This window comes from Aspergillus niger, assembly GCF_000002855.4.
Source record: "Aspergillus niger supercontig An15".
Lineage (NCBI taxonomy): Eukaryota > Fungi > Ascomycota > Eurotiomycetes > Eurotiales > Aspergillaceae > Aspergillus > Aspergillus niger.
In genome coordinates this window covers 1,394,293-1,418,381 of record NT_166530.1, presented here as the reverse complement: position 1 = coordinate 1,418,381, position 24,089 = coordinate 1,394,293, and the positions used below count along the sequence as shown (strand labels likewise).

The window sequence follows — 24,089 nt, the reverse complement described above, 5'->3', positions numbered from 1 at the left end:
ATCCCGACAGTAACGCAACTCCGGAGTAGAGTAACAAAGAAAAGAGACGGAGTAGTAAGGTCGAAGAATGACAAGCGGTCGGACGGAATGCAGAGTGCGGAAACAAGAGAAGAGGATTTGGAATAGGAAGAGAAAGAGAAGATTGTGGGATAAAGATGGGAGAGATAATGGAAAGTGAATGCGAGAGTGAAAGTGTAAGAGATCGGGGGGGGCGGGCGAATTTGCGATTAGTGTTGTGGGATGGGGAATCATCAACGGATGGCGGGACAAGAGTTGAAAAGAAGACCGGGAGCGAGAAAAGAGTCGCAGCGCCCGGAGCGGACGGGAGGCGAGAGAGAGCAAGAGGGGCTGCAGTTGTGATTCGACTGGGGCTGAGCAAAAGTGCACGTCGGTGGAGATCCGCAAGGGAAAGGGAATGGCATACGTGACCGTACTTACCACACAGCCTTTTCCCTACCGGTGGCATCCACGAGTATGGAGGTTATGAAAGGACATTACTGGTTACAACTGGCTCCCTCGCCGAGGCGCCCGTAAAGTATCCGTGGTATCGTCTGTAACTTCTGTAACATCCTAGTCCCAGAATTCCCGCGCTAACCTGGTCACGCACCCAGTTTTAGGGCAGGGTGAGAACCAACCAGATCCCTGTCAATGGATCCTCAGTGGCAAGTTAATGCCCCGATCACCAATCAGAACCAGTCATAGTGGGCTCATGGCAGCCACCGTCAAAATGCCAATAAAACACCGATTTTGGCTGCTCTAATCGGCTACCAAGCGGGTCTTAGTGACGTCGAAAGGAAGCACACCATCCCCCTTTGGGTATGGACCAGCGCACCCTCTCCCTTGACGCCTAATATATGGGTGTCCTCGATCTAACCGTGACGAGTGCAAGCGGCTGTCGGATGAAGACCGGGTCTCAGCCTGGACTTTAAGGCTGTATTACCGTCATGAACAGCCCATGAGTATTACATATGATGGTGCAATGATGCCTACTTACGCTCATTGTATGATGCAGACTGCCGTTAGATAGACAAAGACAGACACTGTCTTTACAGACATGTGGATCTGCAATGCTAATAGAGTATCAATCGATCCATCTCGCCCACCAGCGGATGCATGGATGATGACGATGGCAATGGCAAAGAACATCGTGGCAATGCTCTGTAGTGGCTCCCTGTGTTGGGTCGTTTTCAAGGTCACCAGGAGGATCCTTCCCGTCGTACCTGTACCTCGTCAGGTATCGAACCCCCAGTCACTTCGTGTTCAGGAAAGGGAAAAGGGCAGGTAAGAGCAACAGTACAGTAGTATGTGGCTCCCACTTCCGAAGACAGGCATGCGCTGGCAAGCAGGCAAAATGCCCACTACAACACCTGCGGGTAATGATTTGCAAAAAATGTGGTGAGCCCCACCGGACTAGCTACCCTCTTTTTTCGTTGCTGTTATTCTCGGTACCTTTCCCTTGAACCGTGCCACTTGGTCTCGTCGGGGGCGCTCCTATTCCATCCTACTATTGCCGTTTTCCCACCATCTGCTCCCCTAAACTGTCTTCAACTCAGGGAGAGGCGCTCCTTAGAGTGGGCGGGCGGGGACTCGGGCCAACTGACTTTGTATTTTCCCCCCAACCATTGAAGATTGTCATTGACTAATGAGATTAATAACGGGCAGCTCCTGCCATGGCCACCCTTCGACGGCTTCGACAAGTATTCCATAACAGAAATTAATCCTCCACTTCAATATCTGGATCTTCTCCATATTGAGCGGATAGTCAGCTGATACTATTGTCAGTAGTACTTTCTGACCAGAAATATATTACGGAATAGTAATAAACAAATAGTGATTTTCTCGTTTAGGCCTTATGTCCATGTAATCACTGTTTGTTTTTTGAGTCCCCTCGCCAATTCACCTCAAAAATCAATCAGGTACGGAGAACGCCGTCAACAAAAGGAACCGAATCTTGAACTGGGCTTGGCTGCTCTGCATTGTCAAGGATCTGCTCCCTGTCTTCCCATCCATCCACATGGGGCAAGCGCTACGGCCACTGCATGGCCCTGCACCTCCCTCCATGCAGTAAAGGTTCACAAGAATAGTACAGCAGTGTAGCTTTTAGTATCCTCCGTAACTCCATCTGCTGTCACGACACATAGGTGTACTTCATTATCTACAATACTCCTTTCCAATAAACGTAGAACAAGTTTGCGGTCTACTTTCCCCGACGCCTGGACCCTCCACTGCACACGCTAAACCCAGGGGTTGAAACGCCGTATCACTGGTCAACGGTAGCGTAAATGCAGGATGGGGATGCACCTAGGGGGAGGAGGGGGGGATGGGAGGGAACAGACCGGTAGGAATGATGGCGGCTACTGGAACAGCCATAGCAGCATAATATATTATGGATCGGGCTTAGAACGCATGCTAGCAGGGTCACAGCTCCTCCAAACCTGCAGACTACTGCAGGATGCAGTCCCGAGAGTAGGTAGGAGGAACATACACTCGCTCAAGCGACCTGGGATGGAATGGGGGCGCTTTCTTGTCTGTACAAGCGATTGGGCACTACTAGCCATGGATGCCAGAGTGGTATCCTCACACTTCTCCCGTGTCCAGATTGTGCCAAACTAAACCTGCTAAAAAGCCAGCCCCCCATGAGACATGATTTCTGATCCTATTCGGCAAGATAATGTCCCTGCTAAGATCTGACCACCTCACCGCCCTTTCGGTAGATGGGAAATGCAACGCAGTCTGGAGTTGCCCCTCTCGGGATCAGGAACCTTGTTGTATGATCTTCATCTCATGATAGGTGCATCTCGATGCCCAAGGCAGGGGCGCACTGAGAAAAATCCGGTATAGTCACTCGATCATGCTTATGGGTGATGATCCATACAGCAAGTAAGTTTTGCCGATAACTAAAGTACCCTCGAGGCATCCGATGCCGCTACTTACTATGATCGGACGCTTTCCATCCCTGCCGTATGTATGGTATCCTTGGTATTGAATTGGTATTCCCCTTTACCAGATTTTATACGAAATCCTGTTGGGAGGAATGTTTTGCGGCGCAATGAAGAAAGGCCTAGATACACAGCCCGCTACACGGCCTGAGTGTACACAAGTATACGTACATGGCTTAATGGGCGGGGGGTCGTGAAGCGGGATCTGCTGCACTCCAGACGCCATTTCCGGAATATTTGTTGATCTAGCTAGTGTATAGGACGATAGATAGTCCTTGTCTACCCGTCTCGGGGGTACTCCCCCTCTCAACAACAAGACTGGAGTGTGCGCAAGTGTATCTCCGCCCACATACGTACCCCGAAGCAAGGGATATGAAACACGATCTTCCTGCCTAGTCTGGCCAACGGTCTCAGGAAGCGCCCATGTTGCATTAGAGGTGTCCAATAAACGACATCATATCTCCAGATAGGTAGCTTTCCAGTTCCTGAAATCTGGGTTGTAGCGTTCATGTATGTCGGCGCTTCTTCGAAGCAGAAAGAGTGCATGGCTGGAGTGGTACCTGTGACACCTGCAAACGGGAGAGCAGCGAGATTATTCACGGGTCAACTCGGACTAAAACTCAATTGAAATAGCTTCCCAAATCGAGGGATAAACCTTGTAGGCCCGGGTCAAATTGTCAATACTACTGGACTGCGTGATCGGTTCTCCGTGGAAGATTCAATCTCAACTGATGGTAAGACTAGATAGAGTAAAAAGCTTGAAGGTTACATTCAACGGATATACCCGATTCCCAGATCAACACCCACCATGATCATCTTGTAGCATAGCCTACAAACTGACAGAAATAGCGCCACACAAAACCGGTTGAACCAAACACAGTGGTCATCATCTAAATCTCACCGCGACCTGGCGAGATACGTAGTTCCAGTCTCGCGCTTACGCGGATTGACATCCGAGCATCCATCCCTTTGACTCCCCCTCCCATCCCTAGCTACAGTAGTAGCTACCAACACATGCCAGAATGCAAATTCCCCACGCATTCCAGAATTTTCGTCAAGGAACACGAGCTTGCATACACGCATACATACATACATACGTTCGTTTACAAGGATGTATGTATGTAATAGTTTACCATCGGCATGCAACAAGGGAAGTAGTAATTGCGTAGGTACCACCGTAAAGAGCTACTCGGTGGACCGACAACCTTGGTAGAACTGAAAGTCAAATCCTACATGCCTTTCAACATGGCTTGCTTACTGACTCGGAGTAAATCCACATTCTGACAGCTGGGTATGTACAGTAGGTGCCTATGCATGGAAGACCTTGTTTCTGGTTTGTGGTTGTTATTGGATTCTTACGGATCTTAGTTGTGGAGATGTGGGAAGCTTAGTTGGTGGGTGGATTGGTTTGTGTTACACGAATATCATCTATGTCTTGTTTGTGGTTGAGTATGTGTCAGGGAGAACTTGGATGGGGAGTTGTATGCCCAGGGTATAGTATTTAGTCGCATAAACATCATGGCTTTCTGGTGGGGTTTGAATATGTACTGTGCGTTATGGTGTTGCTGTTGAAGCGGTTACTGGCATGCGGGATATTCGAAGCTGGGCTAATATGGAGGATGAGCGTATGTTTGTTTGAAGTCTGTTTGTTCGCTTATGGTATATCTGTATCTCTCAGTATCTTCTCCATGGCACCCGCTTAGACTATGCGATAATGCAACAGTTTTGAAACAATCTGCAACCAGCCGAAACCCGAAATATGGACCAAAAAAATAAGTATCGCTCGCGCATGACATGCTTCCGTAATAACATGACCCCGTTGAACGCCGCTTGAAATCCTATGTATGTGCATGAAAATGGTATGTTCATTTGTCCAGGTTCTTGCTCTTCACCATCCGTCCAAGAAGCTCCTTGCAATGCTTTTCGCTGTATTGCTCCCAGACCTCGTAAAGCGACACCAGCTCTTGAGTACACTCTATGACTGCCTTGATGTCCACCTCGCTCTCGGCAAGCCATCCTATAAGTCGTTGAATGCGGGGAGGAGGGCCGTTGCCGCCCTTATCTCCCAATGCTCCAAGGATGTTCATCCCCCCATCGCGCATCGCGCTGGCCAGTGGCGCTGCTGACCCGTGAAAGCTCGTTTGGCTGGGCTTGAAGACCACGGCGACGATAATCGCCATGACAGCGATGACGTGAGGCGGATATAAGAGCGGCAAGTCGGTGAGATAGTGGTCGTTGATTACAGACCATGCAAGAGCAACTTCATCTGACGTAAGTGACAGCTCGGGTTGGAGTTCTGATAAAGTTCGATATGGGTGGTGCACAATAAGCTGAGAGTTCATTTCCGATATCAAAGAGAATTCGCATTCTCCTAGTTTTGAAACATCTGGGGCAATAAACTCTGTAGCCACGTCAGCGGGAAGCGCACGAAGTGCATTAACGCGAGTGTTCCGTACCTGGCCAGAGACCTCTAGCCTCTCCGACGACAAAACGAATATGTTGAGGGCATTCTTCCATTTTACAGGCCAGATAGAAGGCAGTTGTGACGACAAGATACGGGTTTGTATGTCTAATCTCGTTCTTGGTGTAGAACCTCTTGACATAGACTTGCGCTGTCGCAAGTGCTTGTTGTCGAGTAGACATCCGTTTCCCCAATTTGATGAGTTCTGTTGGTCTGGTGAGCTCGGATGCTCACCGATTTAGGATATATACTATGTTATCTTACGTTGACTGAAGTAGATGTTCAGCAACCTCTGATCCGGCAGAGGAAACTGACTATGAGCGACCATGTCCCGCTCTCTAAAGTTCTCCCGAATCTCTGCCAACTTCTCTCTCGTGAAGAGCCAGTGTCGGCGTTGAGTTGATGCCCAGTAATTAGCAGCCATTGTTGGGAGTCTAGCGGGAAGGGGGTATCGTGTGGGGGTTAATCTAGTATAGAAGAGGTAGCAATAGCCACCATAGTGCTTTTCCCTTTGGGCCTAAGAGGTGCTGGATGGGTACAGATTATCCAGTTGGCTTTGGGCATCCGGGGGTGTGGATGTGTGGCTGGTATGGTATACGACCCACTAGTTCAGGAGCGCTGGAGGGTGAATCGATGAGGGGAGCAACAGCCTGAATCCAGGCAACACACACCCCTTTTAGCAATCGGAGTGAAGATGAGGTTTGATGTCGTGCAGGTCGGAGATGGGACTCCGAAGGGGCCGAACTGGAGGCAAGAGTGAAAGGCGGGAGTGGAAGGCGCCTAAACGGGAATAGCCGGGAGATTTGGTGACGACCGGGCCGGGGTCTAGTTTTCTTCCGGTTCATGTCGTAAGGAAAGCAAATCATCGCGCCTGGATTTCTCACGGCTATCGGCCTCACCCCAGCTGACCTTCAACGACAATCATGAACGCCGGATTATCACTTCGTGCATAATTTCACCACCGTGATTTTCGATGCCCAAATTATTCACTCACCTTCACCTTCTGCCCTGTTGCGACAGGGAATCCCTCCTCTTCAACTCCGCTGACCCCTCCTTAAAAAAATAATGACGCAGTTGTGATAAGAATCACTTTTCACCGAACATGGACACTGGCGAGTCGCAAAAAGATCGGGACCAGAGAGTCGCCCAACTCTGGCAGCGCTTGGATACCAAGGGTGAAGGTCATCTTGACTTCAATGGCCTAAAGAAAGGACTAAAAAAGATCGATCACCGTAAGTCCCCATCATGACATGATCCCGTGCAGCTCGGTGCAGATGACCTGACGGCTTGGGATGCAACAGCGCTCAAGAATGCAGACCCTATGTTACGCGATATCATCAAGGCAGTGGATACCAACGGGGATGGCTACATAGATTATCCTGGTAAGATCATGCGTCGCACACCATAGCGTCTCATTCCTCCTAGTGTCACTGGCTATAGACGCCAGTCGTTTTTCCAACCTAATGTTCACCAGAATTCCGGGCCTTCGTTGATCATACCGAAATCGGCCTCTGGCAACTGTTCGAGAGCATAGACCACAATCACAACGGCGAGATCGATAAGAATGAGCTCAAGACCGCTTTTTCGAGATCCGGGGTCACGGTCTCCAACGCAAGGCTGGAAGAATTCTTCGCGGAGGTCGATAGCAACAAAGATGGCGTCATCTCTTATGCGGAGTGGAGGTACGTACTATAGCGGTCAGCTGAAGGTGTCTGGGGTTGTCAGCTAATGACCTGTTGGTATCCAGGGATTTTCTCCTTTTCCTGCCCGCCTACTCGTCCTCAAACCTCCGCGCTGTCTTGTCATACTACACCGCCACGGGAAATCTTAACCCGGAAGGAGATGTCCACATCAATGATCTGCAGGGCTTAGGTACAGACCACTCGTTTCTTAAACGTTATATCTTGGCCTTACAGAACCTCCTCTCCAACGTTTTCCCAGTGCACGTTTTGACACTCTTGATTCCTTCAGCCTACGCGGAAGCCACCGGCGTGTCCGAGGTTGGGGTCGAGTTTGAGGATGACTCTACACCCTTAGACAATGACCTGGAACTGGAGTGGTTGCCCATACCCAGGATCGTCGCCATGTGGATGTCCTTCCGATATTATGAACAGAAGTTGACCGAAAGCACTCCTCAATTAGGTTACTTCGTTGCCGGTGGTATCGCAGGCGCAGTGTCCAGGACAGCAACCGCGCCCTTGGACCGACTCAAGGTCTATCTCATTGCTCAGACTGGCGTGAAATCATCAGCAGTCCGCGCAGCGAAAGATGGCGCTCCGCTGCGTGCTGCGGGAAAGGCGTCGAAAACCCTCGTCGAAGCCGTGAAAGATCTGTGGCGTGCAGGCGGTATCCGGAGTTTGTTCGCAGGTAAGACCCATAAATAGTTCAAGTTATGACATATTTCTCACTGTCATAGGCAACGGTCTCAACGTTGTGAAAGTCATGCCCGAGTCAGCCATTAAGTTCGGTGCTTATGAAGTGAGTTAACTGCTCGATACAACTCAAACTTGTCTTCATGCGACTGACGTGCGACAGTCTGCAAAGCGTGCTTTCGCCCGCCTGGAGGGCCATGGTGACCCCAAACGTCTCATGCCTGTATCACAATTCCTATCTGGGGGTTGCGGTGGAATGGTTGCACAGTACGTTGGAGTAGCCATTCTCAAGCAAGATAGCCGATCTAACACATATGCAGGTGCTTCGTCTACCCTCTTGATACCTTGAAATTGTAAGTCATACCTTTGGTTGCTGGTATCATTTGCTTGTTTTTCGAAACTAACTTTACATTAGTCGCATGCAGTGTGACACCGTCGAAGGTGGCCTGAAGGGAAACCAGCTCATTGCAGCTACGTTTAAGAAGGTGTGGTGCAAACACGGCCTACTGGGCTTTTTCCGTGGCTTGCCACTTGGCCTTGTTGGCATGTTTCCTTACGCTGCCATCGATCTGTCCACTTTTGAATACATGAAGCGAGCGTTAATCGCGCGGAAAGCTCGCTTGAACAATTGTCATGAGGACGACGTGCCTCTTAACAACTTCACCACCGGAGCAATTGGCGCTATGAGTGGAGGATTTGGCGCCTCGGTTGTCTATCCACTGAACGTTCTCAGGACGAGAATGCAAGCCCAAGGCACCGTTCTGCATCCCGCGACCTACAACGGGATTGGAGATGTCGCTCGCAAGACAATACAGACCGAAGGGCTGCGTGGCTTTTACAAAGGGCTGACGCCGAATCTTCTTAAGGTCGCACCTGCAGTGTCCATCAGCTATGTCGTTTATGAAAACTCGAAGCGAATGCTTGGGTTGAAATAGACGGCTCATTAGAGCCAGTTTCTGGGGTTTGCTTACTGCTCAGAGACAAATATGGCTGTGTTGACACCGTGGCTTGGAACTTTACCAATTGTTTCGCCATATTCTCGCATTTCCTTCTACTTACCACCGTTTTTAGACATTGCGTTTGAGATACCCATAAAGCCCCCACGGGCACATCGACATCTCTTTAGGGCGATAATGTGGATCTGTCCTTTGTCCACACACCACTCCCCGTCAAGAGATTACCGTCCCTCTTTTTTATTGCTGCACCTTTCTCGCTGAACAGCCCGATGGCTTTGACTATTTCGTTCATCTCACCCATTGCTGGTATCGTGAAATCGGAAAGCTATTTCACTTGGATAGCCAGCTTCCCCACGGATTGGGAGAGTCGCATGACCGGCTTGACTAGCATGGCAGGGCGTCGCGCGACAAAGCATTGCTATGGAGTTTCACATTGCTTCTGTCTTCTGTACATTGAATTTTATGGGGGTGTCGCTGGGGAGGATTCTTTTCCGTTAACCTTTTTCCTAATTGTACGTAGGGTCATACCCCACACCGCACATGTTGCGTCGATACATGAATATAGAGAGATACATAGCTTGCACATTTAGCTGAAATACAACTTTGCATATTTGCAAATTATACAGAACCTTGTAGTAACATTAACATATTCTAAACTGCACCAAAGAACCCCTAAGCCCCCTTAACTGCCCTGACCTCCTCATCCTTGGGCAAGACATCCGGCAGCGGCCCAACTGGCGTAATCGCAAACTGATTAATCTGCTTATGACTCTTCGTATAATGGAACTTGATATGCTCAAAGTTCGTCGTCTCCTTAAAAGCCGGCACATCCCAATACAACTTCCTCATCCAGCGATGGATAGCAGGATACCCGGACCGAATATCGCGAATATTGCACTTGAAGTGCTGCACATAGACAGGATCAAAGCGAATGATGGTCGTGAACAGACGAATGTCCGCCTCCGTGATTTCCGAGCCGAAGAAGTACGGCGCGTTCTTCGAGTCCGCCAGATGAACCTCGATCTTGTCGAGCGAGGAGAATAGCGTCGTGACGGCCTTTTCATATGCTTCTTGTGTGGTGGCGAAGCCGGACTTGTAGACGCCGTTGTTGACGTCGTTGTAGATCCATTCGTTGGAGGAGTCGATCTCGGTGCGGAGGGAGGAGGGGAATAAGTCGACGGATTTGTAGGGTTCCGGGAGGAGGTCGTCGAATTCGTAGTAAAGCATGCGGATGATTTCGGCGCTCTAGTTTCGTCGGAAGATTAACGCTTTGTACTTTGCTTAGTGGGGAAGGATGATGTGCTTACCTCGTTGCTTACGATGCGGTTGGTTTTCTTGTCGAACAGGACTGGAACGGTGAAGCGGCCGGTGTAGTCGGGGTCATTGGAGAAGTAGATTTCGCGCAGGTGAGTGTACTCGTGTAGAGGGTCGGTGGTGACGTTCTGCTCGGGTTGTTGTTCTTCTGCGGTCGCGAAGCGCCAGCCTGTTTTTTGGTTGTGTGAGCTATTTCCTCGGGTTATTCGGTGTGTGAGAGAACAAACCCTTTTCTCCTAGATGCCAGTGGACGGAGGTGTAGGAGATGATATCCTCAAGACCCTTGAGCTTGCGCGTGATCAGAGTCCGGTGGGCTGTGCGAAGAATTGTAGCATTAGTATGTGTAAAGGTAGATCGGGATAAAAAGGAAAGAAACGCACCCCAAGGACAGGCGTAAGAGACGTAGAGGTGATAACGGCCCTTCTCTGGAGGGAATTGAGCGCCAGGCTCTCTGGAGATCCAGTTGCGGAAAACTGATGTCTGGCGCTTGAACTCGCCGGACTTGTCATTGGGATTGACCCAGTCTGTGATCTTGCCACTGTTGCCTGTCTGTATAAGCGTAGATTGTTAGTTTTATGGGATTGGTATTGAGTGGATCAGCTAGTGATAGTAGTGACTTACAGCCATGGTGCGTGCTGGAGTAAAGATAGGCTGTGCGGGGAGGAAGGAGCTTCTGCAGGCGGCTGGACGTGGAAAGCTGGTGATAGATTTGGGTTGCAAGATATGTTGCGAGACTTGTCGAAGTCGATGAAGAGCAGGAAACATTGGGAACAATGAGCAATGGCAAGGAGGGGCAGGGAGCTCGTTCATATACAAAAAGTAGGACGAGGCGATACGAGGCCAGACGCTGACGGATGGGGTGCGGGGAGCCAATGACGTGATGGTTTGCTTACAGCATTGCTTACGGAGGCGTTAATAACGGGGAGTTAAGCCTCCCGCTGACAAACAGCTTGCTCATTCATTAGTTAACTAATTAATCAATTCCTCATCTTTCGCGGAACCACTTAGACTGATTAGTCTGCTATTTAGTCAAGATCATCGAAAAACGCGGAACATAGACAGTAGTATATTCCTAGAAGAATTTAATTGAGAAGATAGAAAAGCTACTTATACTATGGTGTCTAGTGCGTAAACGGACATATCCAGAGAGATCATGGGCCTTTGCTTGCGCTCGTGCCGATCAGCCCCTCTACTTCCTCAGCTTCACCATCACATACGGAATCTCGACATCCTCCTCCGTCTGATCCTCCGCCGTCACCTCGAAGATGACGTTCTTTTGGTGCTCCGGAACTGGCTTCTTGCTGATGTGCTCCACCAACTTGCTCATCCTATATCATAAGCGATTAGTACTGTAATGCTCTCCGTGGTTATCGGGGGTACATACTTCATAGGAAGACGGTCCTTAACCTTTGATGGTCCATAGAAGCTGGCGTACAGGAGACTAACGCCAGAGCTAACCATGCTGATCTCTAATCCCATGTCGGAGAAGTGCTTGAGGAAATCCTGCAGAGGAATATCATCCACCTCGAAGCGATCCCAGATCTGGTCGATCGTAACCTCGCCCTCCTTACCCATGTACTTGCCCTTGGGACTGGCAATAGGCTCACTGAAGCCCAGGAATGGAAGCGCAAGGTTCACGAATCCATTCTTGTACTGCTCAATGTCGTCTTTGCCGTCAATGATCTTGAACAGCTCCAGCGCGACCAACCCAGTCACCAATGCCGTCGTGGTAGCAATGGCAGGAATGATCTTGCCAGCAATGAACTTGGTCTTGTGGCGATCAGCCTGGGGGATATCGTAGTTGTCGGCACGCAGGTTGCTGGCAGCGGTGATGAAGTCGATGTGGTGGTTCGTGTCGTCATCCTTCTCAAATTCAACAGGGTTCAAGCGGAAGCCAGCCAGATCCTTGGGGGATGGAAGGGAGTCCACAAGGCGCTGAATCTCCTGGTTGTCGTCAAAGGACGAGCCAGCGGCCGGAGCGTCCGGGTCAGGATCGTTCTCATTAGCTTGGATCTTGATGCCCGACTTGGGGGTGAATTCTGGAACGATCATGTTGTCGACAACCTTCCTGTAGTAGGCCTTGTCGGCGCCAGGGTTCTTGATGCCGTAGTTGAAAGCGTGGAGATTGGCACCAGCAACGATGAAAGAAAGATGAGTGGGGTTTGCGCTGTCAAACTTCAGCGGAGTGGGCGCACGCTTGGGTCCAGACCAGAAAAGCTGTCCAGAGGATGTCTTGGAGTCACGCGGGAAGTTGTAGAGAAGCTGCTGGATAGCGTTGTTGTACTGCGCCTCGAATTGGTTACGGGCCCAAACGATGCAGTCATCGAAGGTCAAGGGCTTATCGGTGACCAGGAAGTCACGAAGGTGCTCCAGCGTCTGCTTCTCATTACCGGCCTGCTTGAGTGTCTGCTGGATATAGTTTGGCTGGGACAGATACATGTTGACAGCCTCGGGAGGGCCGACAAAGTAGGTCTGGAAGAGGTCCCTGGCCCAAGCGATAGTATGCTCGATCCGGTTGGGGAAACTCTTCAGAGTGCACATAGGGAATGTCTTCTCCGGCGGGTCTTGGGAGCTAGAGTAGGACTCAGTGATGCGAGGCAGGACAACCTGAGTGTTGCCCTTTGTACCGAGAGTTCCACTCTCCAACAGGGGCTTCCTGAAGAAGACGCAACGACGGTCGACATAGGTTCTTGCATCCACGTTGTCCAGGGCATTCGTAACACCGTCCAAGTCTTCCCAGAATTCCTCGTTGAAGACGTGCTCGGTGTCGGGTCCGACACGGTCCCGGAGCGTGACAATCTTACCGTTCAGTTCAGGGTTCATGGCCTGCACAGCAGCGGAAGCGCATTCGCTCTTGAGCTTGCCAACGTCCCGGCTGCGGAACAGGAATTGTCTGTTGAGGTTACTCTTCTCGATCTGATCCATATCGGTCACAATGATCTTCCCCTTAGGACCAGTTCCAAGACCCATCATGGCCCAGTTCTTCAGCGTCTCACACCCAATGGCACCTGCTCCTACGAGGAACTGCCTGACGTTGGCAATCTTGTCCTGGAACTCCTTGCCGAAAACTGCAATTTGACCATCGTACCGGGTGCCGAGAGGCTTACAAGCCTCCTCAGAGCGGGTGATGGAGGTGGGAAGAGACTCCAAAGAGTCAAAGTAGAGCCACTGATTAACAGGGTTGAACTTTCCAGAGACCGCCTTCAAGACTTCTTGCGCCGCAATGCCTCCGAACAAAGCTGCCAGGGGGTTCAGGTCGCCGCGGGCTTGGTAACTCAGCTCCTTGATGAGCTTCTCATCCAGCTCCACCTTCTCTTCGAGGCTCGAAGCCAGTTCATTGGCAATCTTGAACACGTCTTGGGCATCGCTATCATTATGAGGGCGAGGAAGATCGCCATTGTGGCTCTCTGCGAACTTGTGGAGTGCCTGGACACCAATATGCAATTGTTGTGGCCGGTCAAATTTCGCAAAGTCCGAAATGATAAACTCGGGTTTCTTGATCTGTTCGCTAAGGGGAGCGAAATCCATGAACTTAGGCATCTTGACTTGAGAGTAGATACCGCCACTCTGGTATGTTCCCAGATCAGAGACATCACCAATGGAGAAGGTGTAAGGCCCCTTCACAGTAACTTTGCGAGGAGCACAACCGTTGAGACCCTCCATGCCCTTGATCTCGGAGAAAGTCACAAAATCACCGTCCTCCAGGCCGTGACGGGTCTCGTCAAGAGCCGAGACCAAGCCATTCTCGTCGATAGCCGCCACAATTCCACTGACGGGCTCCTCACCTGTCGCATCACCGACAGTGAAGTTCTTACCGAAGTCATTGAAGAGATAACCAAAGAGACCGAAGGTATCCGTGATAGTAAGGTAAATGCCATTCTTGTGGCAGAAGTCGGCAATCGCGAGCTGATCCTTCAAAGGAGTCAAGGTGAGGACAACAGCCTGATAACGCTTCAACTCTTCGAGGTTCTCTGCGATATTGCTGCCCTCATGGACTGTGACGGGGACGTAGGAGTTGAGCTCTGCGACTCTGGGAGCTGTGACCTCGGCACGCGGCTTGCCGACGTCTTGGGGCTGGAGGAAGAACTGGGAGGACAGGTCCGAGATGGCGACAGGGGCAGGATCGTACAATGTGAGGGACTTCACACCGGCAAGGGCGATGTTCTTGGCTGGTAGTAATCAATAATTTGTTCAGATTATATGCAAGATGTTGTACCCACCGATTTCAACACCCAGACCCTTCAATCCGACAACAAGCACGTTTGAAGATCCCATACGCTTCATAGCTTCATGACCGAGGACGTACCTATACACATCACAACCCATCAGTGTCTGTCTAATAGTGGCGAAAGGACATGGAGATAAAACACTTACAGTTGCCGGCTGTACAACGACTCATCAATTTCTCCTTGCTTGATCGCCTCCACAGTCTCCTGTGGGTTATCCACTTGCATCTTTGCGTCCTAAGACTGATCAGTAACTGACAAAGTTGTTTTGGCATCACCCGGGTGATAAGGCATACAGTCATGATCTTCTTCTCCGGCGGAGCTTTGTTGTCGGCAGACGCTCTTCGCTTTCCCAGCTTCGCAGCGTCGCGAACGGGAATTTCGGTGGGAATTGTGAAAACTTAAGATGAAAGTCTTGCCACTTGGAGCAAGACTTTCAGGCAGTATACTCCTGATGTATGGTCAGGTAGGAGGGGTAGGAGCGGTGAGGTACGCGGAAGCGGGCGAGGCGAGATGGCACGAAAGCGATAGCAAAGTACAGACGGACAATATACTCTAGTGCAAGAGCAAGACTTTTGAAGTAGAATGAAAGACAAGGCGCAGGTATCGCAGTATATAATATAGAAAGCGTGAGAGAGGCGGGGAAGAAGGAAGAAGGATGGATCACTAATGCTGCGAGCTCTCTCAGCGGCGACGTAAGAGAGGGACAAGCTGTTGATGGCTGACTCAGCAGGTTTGCCGCCACTCATTGGCTGGAGCCCCGCGGACACGCCCAGCAGCGAGTCGGCAACTCCCATTAAGTCAGTGACAATGAGCTCCAGAGCAGTAGAAGCGGCGGTGATGAGGCATCTTCCCTGGAGGCGCTCGGATCCAGATGAGATTGGCCCGGATAAAGCCTGGCCTCAATAGTGCTAACATTGATGTCTGACAGTCATCTAGATTCAATCCTGAGCCATTCTTTCTACGCCGCATCTCTTGCGCGACGCGCCGCGGCTTTACTGCGTTGAACAACGCGGTGACCCGTGCCTTTCCTTTTAGAGTGGCTTGTTCTAGGGTAACTTCTTCACATGTGTCGATACGAACTTCTTGGATGTGGACTTCTATACTGGCAGCGTCATAAAACCAGAAAAGATAAGGATCATTCCTTGAGGTTTGTGCTTTACCCTCGTGCTTTTGGGCCTGTCTAGATATCTGACTTTATCGTCTCCAGAGAGATCCGCGCACAATGCTCCACGAGATCCTCCTCTCCCTCTCGGGTCAGCCATCGCCTCTTTTCAATCCAGAGACTGAAGGAGGTGCTATCTCTGAAGATGCCTTTCCCTTGGTTTCCCCTCCGGAGAAAGCCCTCCTCGCCTCTCTTGCCCATCTGAGCCGCCTCCATACCGACCTACGAACACATACTGCCTTAATTTCTTCGTCCCACCCTTCTGTTATCTGTCGTGCAGTCTCGACGGCGATCAGTTCACGTCACCTGGGTGAATTCCAGAGGAAAATCTTAGAAGTGGAGAAATCGATTCTGGTTGAGGATAGTGGATACGTGGGCGGTTACGGAATTGTGCCATTGTCGACGATTGTTGGCGAATTTTCTCCATGGACGCGACGATTGGAATGGCTGTGGGAGACCGTAAGGTTAATATGGCCCATATACTCGCGGAATAAAGACCAGCTTTGCACTGGCGTGGCTCTGATCGATCACCTTCGGGCGGAAACGCAAACAGGGTACGTTGACCTGAAAGACATAGCTTTGCATTTGGTTGGTATTGCAGAGACTGCTTGGATGAGGCAATTGTCCCCCTGGCTGCTGTACGGAAATCTCCCCATCCTCGGTGGGTCCGACTTCTTCATACAACGCGAAAATGCAAGCCATGATCGGCCGCCCACTGCCACGCAGTTCATCGTGCATTCAGAGCTCCTGCCTCAGTTTGTAACAGCTCATACGGCCTCATCTATCTTATTCATCGGGAAGACGTTGAATCTCATTAGAGCAAAGCGCAATGCACCTGCTGCGAACCCCTCTGCTGGGTTATCGACTACTTCGGTCACACTACACACGGAGCATATAGAACAGCTTGCTGCATTGAAATCACCTATATCAGCGTCGAGACTGTCAAGTGCTGTGAATGCCATCCGGCTCTCTCTGTCGCAAAGCACGCTCTCCAAGATTTTCCCATTACCCAAGGTCCTCGAAGTCCTCTCGGTTCTCCATGATTTTCTGTTACTCCGACGGGGCGAATTTGCGACGGCATTGGTATCTCATGCTGATACCCGCATTCAAGAGAGGTATCGGAAACACGGGCATTCAGCCTCCAGGTATAAAACTTTAGAAGATCTAAAGGGCCTTTCTATTAAGGAAGGAGATGTAGTGACTGCTCTGTCACAAACGCTCTCAGAGCTCTACTCTCTGCAAACAGAAGACGATCCCGCAGACGATGAACTCGATTTAGCAAAGGAGCTGCTTCGGCTGTCGATCAAGCAGGATGTGGATAACAACCCCGCGCTGTCTCCCGACATTGCTGGATCAGATATGAATGCCAGAATTTCGGACGTCGCTTTCGACGACCTTCTTTTCCCCACTCCAACATGTCTTTCGGTCCACGTCCGCTCGCCCCTCGATTTGTTTCTTTCCGCCTCTGATATATCGGTCTACTCGAAGATTCACTCTTACATTCTCGGTATCCGACGCGCCCAGATGCATTTGGGCGACTTGTGGAAGCATACATTCCTTCGAAAGATCCATCCGTCTCCATGGGGTCCGCCTCGCAGCAGCACCCCTTACGGCCAGAGTAGACTCAACCTCGGCAGACAAAGAGACAACATCAGGACTCGGCAGATGAGGCCAATCTGGGCAACGAGCAGTGCCTCCCTCTTTGTACTGTCAGAAATAGGAAGCTACTTCCAGGGAGAAGTTCTCAATGGCAACTGGCAACATTTTCGAGAATGGATCGAAGGTGGATCTCCAACAACGGGCTCACGGCCTGGAACCGCTTCCTCCGCTAATAGTAAGCGCACCGATAATTTTCAGGGCATTGACGACCCGGCCGATTCTGGTTCCGGAGGTGATAGTCAGACGGTCCAACGGCATGACCCTGAAACATTGACCGCGGCGCATCGTCGCTATCTCTTTTCTCTTGTTGAATCGCTTTTCCTCACGGACATACCCTTTACCAAAGCCCTCCGATCCTTACTGACGAGTGTGGAACACTTTATTGCGCTAGTAGTTCGACTGGAAAGCATACAGCGCAACATGGACCTTGAGACCGATGAGGGCGTTGTCGATGCTTTAGTAGACTATGCAGGGGAAGAGAGGGGGGTATGGCAATCACTCGGTGTTGCGCGGGCTAGTGTCGAAGCAGGAATCAAGGATGCTGTGGCACGCCTGCGAGACATTGATGACAGCCGATCTGGAGAGGGGCGGCAGATGCTTGATTTTGTGAGGGACTCTCGTGAAAACGGGTCGCTTCAAGCCAATGGCTCTGCGACCGAGCCCGGCTCTTTCCACTATGTGCCTCGGAAAGCGGCTGGTGTTGACCGTCTGCTCATGAAGCTGGAATTCGGCAATGCTAATGGAGGCATGGGACTTGGAGTCACTGCTGCAGGTACTTTCGGTGAAATGGCATAATTAGAAGGCTGTTCATTGCTGGCACATTGCATATAGGTGGTCGAGCCGTGGCTGGCTAATGAGCAGCGAAGACAGATTATGACTGTCATGTCACGTTATGATTTATGAATAGCATGGCTTTACGGTGTAAGAAAGTGGCTATGGATAGGCTTCTGTCTGTAATGTGTTCTGTTCTAGGCCCATGTGCTCTGCCAGGAGGAACGTGACCTCGGGCGAGATCTGCTTGCCTATTGCCGCCAGTGCGTAAACATACGTACTTAGTTCCACGCGTCCTCTTCCTCCCAAGCAAAGGCGCCCAAAGACACCCAATTCCCTGCAGTTATGCTCATCGTCCAAGTGTGGTTGGGCTTTGAGATTCATCTAAATTGGAGGGATTTCCAAATTATCAATTAACATTAACCGATCTTGCCGCATTGACAGGATGCTACAATCTACTTCACGGGGCTTCCAATCAATCAATAGACTCGAAGATATGCTTCCGGATGGGCGGACTCCCTGGTCTCATTGAATAGAGAGAATCAAGCACTAATCCCAGCTGACATGCTAGTTCATGCTTACATGCATAATTAGCATCGAATGGAGATGCCGGAGGTCTCAATCTTGTCCAGGCTCAGGGCCAGTTGTGCAAAGATGAAACGAAGGTCGCCCATCTCGACGGTCGGTGCAGTCTAGACTGCCTGCAGGATCGCGACAGCTGTTCTCCGCCCAGTTTATTGATAAACAAACGTGAAAAGTCTGACGATGCACATGATCAGTGTTCGGTCCTATCACGGATTACCCAAATAGGAAAGTCACTCTGGCCGGTACGGAAGAGGAGGATTGTTTACTTTTCTCTCCTTTGGTCTACGTTGGGATTCTCGCGCCATTCCCGTCCCCCGAGTCCTGGTCTTGGCTCTTACCCCTGTCCTGCACATACGACTGCCACTGGACTTTTGTCTCGCAAAAGATTGGATCGAATGCTAATTGTGTAAGGGGGCAAGAGGTGAAAACAAAAAGAGACAGAAAGGGTTCGAATATGGGGGAGGCAGGGCATCTTGGCAGATCTCGAGGAATCTGCATCCTGGAATGCTCCGATCGTTGGACAATGATATGCCGTCGGAGTCATCCATGGTACAGTCCCGGGTTGTCATTATTCGGAAGCTTCGTGCGATAGTGGCAAAAGTACCATCCTTACGCCCTCCCTGGGTCATGTACGGGGTGCGGAGTATGAGAGTTCTGGGGGGACAACCGGCAACTCGAGAGCCGCCAGCAGAGAAAGGGGGGAAGCCGGCATAACCTATCGGCGAATTTTGAGGCCACCGACATTTGGGATTATGAATGATGAACCTCTCATGTGCCATACTTGCTTATTCTCAAACCCGCCCAAAGCGTGGGGAAGATCACCGCCGCACTGGGGAGAAAATCTAGAAGGATGAATGACCCCATGAAAATCGGGTCCGATGCAGCAAGGATACCCGGAAAGGGCAGCCCTTCAACTCCCGGATCTCACTAAAAAGTACTGTACTCTTATCTTCCTGCAGGATGGGGCGCGGATGCCGTGGAGACGGTTCCATGCTGCGAGGGCAGATTAATTACACCACCACTTCGATGCCGAGACCGTTATTGGAGGGTTCCATTCCATGGAAGCCTTCGGAGCAGGAAGCCGGGGAGAGCTCTACCCTGCTTTCGCACGCTACCTCTTGCACCACCATTACCATCCTTCTCTGTTTAGAACGGCTCAGACATCCGAGGAATCATTTTCCGTAGAAACAATTCTCTGATTCACTGAGTGGCCAATATAGGAGTTATTCGCATGAGTCGCTGATGGAGCTGTCCTGACCGCTATTGCGGCGGCGTTGGTTCCAATCTGATCCAGCAGCTCGGTCTCCCCGTACACGGGAATCCCGTTCTGGTGGGCCATTCCACTTTAATGAATGATTGATCGTCATCCCTCGATCAAATGATCAGGGTGACTTGCCGGGTGCAGCAACCAAGCAATGAGAGAAGTCACGATACCTGCTTCAGACACTACCATTCCCCCCTATTGCTCTGTTATGCGTCCGATGCCTGCCTTTCCGCCCTGCGTCGCCCTGTGGCAAGCTTTCCTGGCCATAGCTTATGCATGGACCAGCCCTGGTACCACGGATGGTCTTGGGCGGGGGTGTGGTCTGGGTCTTGAAGTCATCGTGAAAGCAGCTCTAGAATCTGACGATGGACCCATCAAGGCAATCACGCGGCCATCATATTTTTCGAATCCTTCTATTTTCGGATGTCTTGTGCGACAGTTGGGAGATATGCGGTTTCGACGGGTCGTTGTCCGTTGGTCTTCTCCAGGTCTATAAACCCCAGCTTCCCTACCAGAACAATGGTAGTCGACGATATTCTCTATAGCCATCGCGCCCCTGTGGTAGCCAAAGACCCTTTGCTTTGCGTGCACAGTTGATTCCATTCCGTTTTCGTCCTTTATACCTTAATCTTTAATCTACCTAATCTTGCACGCACCATTGCCATGCGTTCTGTATTGTGCCGGTCGCTCTCGGCCATGGCCCCAGCCCGGTCTTGGGCACCATCTGCCATGATTCAGCCCATGTCGCAGCGGCTGCACTCCACAGGGTCAGGCTCACATGGCTCACACCACATTCAAACCCGGATACCGTCGTTGAAAGGCGAGCCCAAGCAGGGACACCGGTTCCGCGAGTTTGACCTCGACGACCGTGTCTTCGCCATCACTGGTGGTGGACGAGGACTCGGATTGGCGATGGCTGAAGCTTTGATGGAGGCTGGTGCGAAAGGTAAGATTCCAAGTATCTCCGAAGCCAAATTCTTGCGTTGAACCGATTCCTAACCTAAATTTTCGTATACAGTCTACTGCTTGGATCGACTTGAGTCTCCTCACCCCGACTTCATCGCCGCTCAAGAGCATGCCGAGAAGAACTACGGTGGCAGCCTGGAGTACCACCGTATTGATGTCCGGGATGAGTCTGAAGTGAACGACTGCTTCGCGGAAATCGCAGGCAAGAACCGGCGACTAGATGGCATGATTGCCGCCGCAGGAATCAACCACCTGCAGAGCGCCCTGGAACACTCGCAGGTGGCTCTTAACGAAGTTATGCAAATCAATTTCAATGGAGTCTTCAACTCGGCCACTGCTGCTGCGCGGCAGATGTTCAACTACCAACAGAAGGGTTCTATCCTTCTCGTTGCTAGCATGAGCGGTCTGATTGCCAACAAGGGCATGACTTCTCCCGTCTACAACGCCTCCAAGGCAGCTGTGATCCAGCTGTCCCGATCCCTTGCCATGGAATGGGGCCGTCACGGTATCCGTGTGAACAGCCTGTGCCCCGGCCATATCATCACCCCAATGGTGGAACAGGTGTTCCAGCAAAACCCTGCGTCCCGAGCTGTCTGGGAAGCCGAGAATATGCTCGGACGTCTTGCCTACCCGGAGGAATTCCGGGGTGCTGCTCTCTTCGCTCTGAGTGATGCGAGCAGCTTCATGACCGGTAGCACCATGCTCATCGACGGTGGCCACACTGCATGGTAAACACACACTTCACTCTGTCAATGATCACCAAAAAAAAAATGCTACTACCGGAGTTGGCAATGAATACATAACACGTTGGGAAATGGTATTTAGAGAGGGTCCGGGGAGGAGTTCTATAAATAGCCTTGTGGAAGGGATGAGCATTTCAAAAGTCGCCTATTATGGATGATTCTTTTTTTTTTGGGGAAAGGGGAGACATACCCGTGGCTTCTTTTTAATGTATCATACATACGGTTTCTTATCTTCATGGCCTCATCAGCTTTTTCTTGTTGCATTCTTTGGTTACGAGGGGTTACAAGCGCGTCAAATAACTGATTTGGTTTAATGGGATGATCTGATAGCAGTTTGGGTCGAAGGATTTCGAAAGAATACGATGGACTTCAGCCACCACTGAGAGCACTATAACCTACCGAATTGTTGATAAATTGATGATTCTATCATAGTCCGAGCATGCCGGTATCCTTCTATCTAACCTAACCAGTTATTAGATTCCCTCCATACCCTGTCACTATCCAACCCACCAATAATCTCATCAACTTAAGATAAATACCAAATCACCAAATCTCAAGAACTCTACTACGTACAATCCAACCCTCTACAAAATATACGTAAACTTCTCCCTCCCCCCACTATCACCACCACCACCCCTCTCACCAATATACCCCATAAGCACCTCCCTCTCCTCCCCACCCCCCTCCTCCAACTCAATCCCATCCTCATCCCCATCATCCCCCTTCCCCATCTCCCTTCCCCTCATCTCCCTCCCCAGCAACCATCTCAACAACCCCGCCAACGCCGCCACAAGTACCATAAACCCCGCGCAGACCGCCATCCCGGGAGACATACCACGGCCCCTGACTCGCCGGATACAGCCTCGTGCCGAGCAGCGGCCCGCACTGCCCAATGACATTCAGCAGGGCCACGCTGGCGCCCTTCCCCTCGTTCGCGGGCCGGTTGTCCATGGTCCAGGTGATGATTAGCGTGATGGCGGAGAAGAACCCCGATGTGGCGGGGTAGACGGCCAGGTAGCGAATTGCGACGTGGATGGGAGATGGGAGGGAGGAGTGGAAATGCCCCGCCAGGGCGATTGCGGCGTAGGCGGTTGCGGACAAGAGCGCGTGGAAGATGAGGTAGGGGCTGCGCGTGCGTGTGCGGTCCGAGAGGTGGGATGTTAAGAGGACGGTTAGGAAGGAGAGGAGGTACGGTGGGGCGGAGAGGGCTTGGGATGTTAGGGAGCTGTAGCCCATGCTGTTTTGGTTTTGTTAGTTTTTTGGGGGAGTATTTGGGGGAAGGGGTAAGTATTCACTCTTGGATTATAGTGGGAAGGAAGACAGGCATGGAGCTGAAGGCGACGTTGCAGCTGAAGAACATGAACTGTGTTGTTGGATATTAGTTGGGGCAGAGGAGAGGGGGGAAGAGATGGAGGGTAGCTCACGGCTGTGATGTAGGATTTGGGATCGGCGAGGGTCTTCTTGACTTCTTTCCAGTTGAAGGATTTGCGTTGCTGCGATTGCTGCTGATGTGGTCTGTGGTTTGGTTTGAGCTCGTCCATGCGGAGCTGTGCGATTGCCCGCTGCCGGGGGTTCAGGAATGAGGCGCTGCCTGGTGTATCGGGGATGACTACCCAGGCGAAGACGGCGACGATGATGCTGGGGAACCCTTCGACTAGGAAGAGGGTACGCCAGGGAGCGATTGGGCCGTTGTCGCTCACGCGGACAATGAGCCAGGCTAGGCTGCTGGCGAAGGATGAGGCGAGGGGAGCAGCGGAGATGAAGAGGCCGTTTCGGAAGGCGAGCTCTTCGCGCTTGTAGAAGAGTGAAAGATAGAAGGGCACGCCAGGGCCGAATGCTGCTTCGGTGATGCCGAGAGCTGCTCGAAGGAAGACGAGGGCTCCGAATGAAGTAGCGAGCGATTGTAAAGATGCGACGAGGCCCCAGCCGCAGACGCAGAGAGCGATGTAGATGTGCGGTGGGACGACTTTGTACATGAGCGTCATCCATTCGAAGAGGATGTAGGTGATGTAGAAGGCCGTGAGGAGCCATTCATATTGCGATGACGAGAGATGCAGGTCGTCTGCGAGACCGGCGATTTTGGCATTTCCAATGTCTGGCTTAGTGTTAGCTGATATCAATCTTATGATGGGTAACGTGTGGTTTTATAGAAGGTCTTGGCTGCGATAGTGGACAAACCACGTACTTGAGCGATCTAGAAACGAAAGCAGATAGAGGAGAGCTAGAAAAGGGACCAATTTGCGATCGAATTGCTTGATGACCCCCTTCTCTTCCTCTTTTGTGTACTTTGGCATGCTAGTTCTACTACTCGAAAGGGGCTGCACATCTTCGTAGGATTCATATCCTTCATCGAACCCGTCGTCAGTAAACGACTCCCCGTCTGAGCTGAAGGCTGTCTGAACTCTCAGGGACCCAGCCGTTGGTCGATTTGGATTGGGAGAACCATCATTCTCGGAGCGATCAGAGACAGGCGTATACTGAGGGGTAGACGATGATCCACTGGAGACGGAGATGGCCTCGGTCGGCCCGGGGCGCAAGGAGGCCATCTTTGGTGGATTGCGAGGGGTTAGGGTGGTTTAGAAAATCATGCCTCCTGAAAGCCTAACGACCCGACCACTACCGGAAATGCTGGTCGGGATTGACTGCTTTGACTTAAAAGCGATGGAAT

The 24,089-nt window shown here is 51.1% G+C and overlaps 10 protein-coding genes across 10 annotated transcripts; 4 read left to right on the top strand and 6 right to left on the bottom strand.

Annotated features, from left to right (window-relative positions):
• Window positions 1-1,126: 1,126 nt before the first annotated feature.
• On the top strand, window positions 1,127-1,377 carry An15g06070 (uncharacterized protein; the record flags this gene model as incomplete). Its single annotated transcript, XM_059744744.1, has 2 exons — window positions 1,127-1,281; window positions 1,329-1,377. The coding sequence occupies 2 exons, from the start codon at window positions 1,127-1,129 to the stop codon at window positions 1,375-1,377; spliced, it is 204 nt and encodes a 67-aa protein (XP_059602595.1).
• Window positions 1,378-1,979: 602 nt separating this feature from the next.
• On the bottom strand, window positions 1,980-3,925 carry An15g06060 (hypothetical protein; the record flags this gene model as incomplete). Its single annotated transcript, XM_059744743.1, has 8 exons — window positions 1,980-2,045; window positions 2,088-2,213; window positions 2,436-2,609; window positions 2,693-2,762; window positions 2,846-2,956; window positions 3,005-3,242; window positions 3,293-3,508; window positions 3,841-3,925. 8 exons carry the CDS (start codon window positions 3,923-3,925, stop codon window positions 1,980-1,982), a joined length of 1,086 nt encoding a protein of 361 aa, XP_059602594.1.
• An 879-nt stretch (window positions 3,926-4,804) lies between these two features.
• An15g06050 (uncharacterized protein) lies at window positions 4,805-5,824 on the bottom strand (the record flags this gene model as incomplete). Its single annotated transcript, XM_059744742.1, has 3 exons — window positions 4,805-5,340; window positions 5,396-5,629; window positions 5,665-5,824. 3 exons carry the CDS (start codon window positions 5,822-5,824, stop codon window positions 4,805-4,807), a joined length of 930 nt encoding a protein of 309 aa, XP_059602593.1.
• A 678-nt stretch (window positions 5,825-6,502) lies between these two features.
• Window positions 6,503-8,707, top strand: An15g06040 (uncharacterized protein; the record flags this gene model as incomplete). The annotated part of the gene is made up of 8 exons (XM_059744741.1): window positions 6,503-6,632; window positions 6,702-6,782; window positions 6,875-7,082; window positions 7,148-7,767; window positions 7,817-7,878; window positions 7,936-8,039; window positions 8,093-8,125; window positions 8,188-8,707. 8 exons carry the CDS (start codon window positions 6,503-6,505, stop codon window positions 8,705-8,707), a joined length of 1,758 nt encoding a protein of 585 aa, XP_059602592.1.
• Window positions 8,708-9,400: 693 nt separating this feature from the next.
• On the bottom strand, window positions 9,401-10,669 carry An15g06030 (uncharacterized protein; the record flags this gene model as incomplete). The annotated part of the gene is made up of 5 exons (XM_001397095.3): window positions 9,401-9,973; window positions 10,036-10,211; window positions 10,270-10,356; window positions 10,423-10,591; window positions 10,664-10,669. 5 exons carry the CDS (start codon window positions 10,667-10,669, stop codon window positions 9,401-9,403), a joined length of 1,011 nt encoding a protein of 336 aa, XP_001397132.3.
• A 562-nt stretch (window positions 10,670-11,231) lies between these two features.
• On the bottom strand, window positions 11,232-14,570 carry An15g06020 (uncharacterized protein; the record flags this gene model as incomplete). Its single annotated transcript, XM_001397094.3, has 5 exons — window positions 11,232-11,370; window positions 11,427-14,211; window positions 14,263-14,348; window positions 14,417-14,505; window positions 14,565-14,570. 5 exons carry the CDS (start codon window positions 14,568-14,570, stop codon window positions 11,232-11,234), a joined length of 3,105 nt encoding a protein of 1,034 aa, XP_001397131.3.
• A 923-nt stretch (window positions 14,571-15,493) lies between these two features.
• On the top strand, window positions 15,494-17,887 carry An15g06010 (uncharacterized protein; the record flags this gene model as incomplete). Its single annotated transcript, XM_001397093.1, has 1 exon — window positions 15,494-17,887. The coding sequence occupies one exon, from the start codon at window positions 15,494-15,496 to the stop codon at window positions 17,885-17,887; it is 2,394 nt and encodes a 797-aa protein (XP_001397130.1).
• A 1,276-nt stretch (window positions 17,888-19,163) lies between these two features.
• On the bottom strand, window positions 19,164-20,261 carry An15g06000 (hypothetical protein; the record flags this gene model as incomplete). Its single annotated transcript, XM_059744740.1, has 4 exons — window positions 19,164-19,356; window positions 19,463-19,563; window positions 19,653-19,775; window positions 19,995-20,261. The coding sequence occupies 4 exons, from the start codon at window positions 20,259-20,261 to the stop codon at window positions 19,164-19,166; spliced, it is 684 nt and encodes a 227-aa protein (XP_059602591.1).
• Window positions 20,262-20,375: 114 nt separating this feature from the next.
• Window positions 20,376-21,410, top strand: An15g05990 (uncharacterized protein; the record flags this gene model as incomplete). The annotated part of the gene is made up of 2 exons (XM_001397091.3): window positions 20,376-20,658; window positions 20,731-21,410. 2 exons carry the CDS (start codon window positions 20,376-20,378, stop codon window positions 21,408-21,410), a joined length of 963 nt encoding a protein of 320 aa, XP_001397128.1.
• Window positions 21,411-21,816: 406 nt separating this feature from the next.
• On the bottom strand, window positions 21,817-23,967 carry An15g05980 (uncharacterized protein; the record flags this gene model as incomplete). Its single annotated transcript, XM_059744739.1, has 5 exons — window positions 21,817-21,883; window positions 21,995-22,005; window positions 22,257-22,658; window positions 22,846-23,516; window positions 23,607-23,967. The coding sequence occupies 5 exons, from the start codon at window positions 23,965-23,967 to the stop codon at window positions 21,817-21,819; spliced, it is 1,512 nt and encodes a 503-aa protein (XP_059602590.1).
• Window positions 23,968-24,089: the final 122 nt, after the last annotated feature.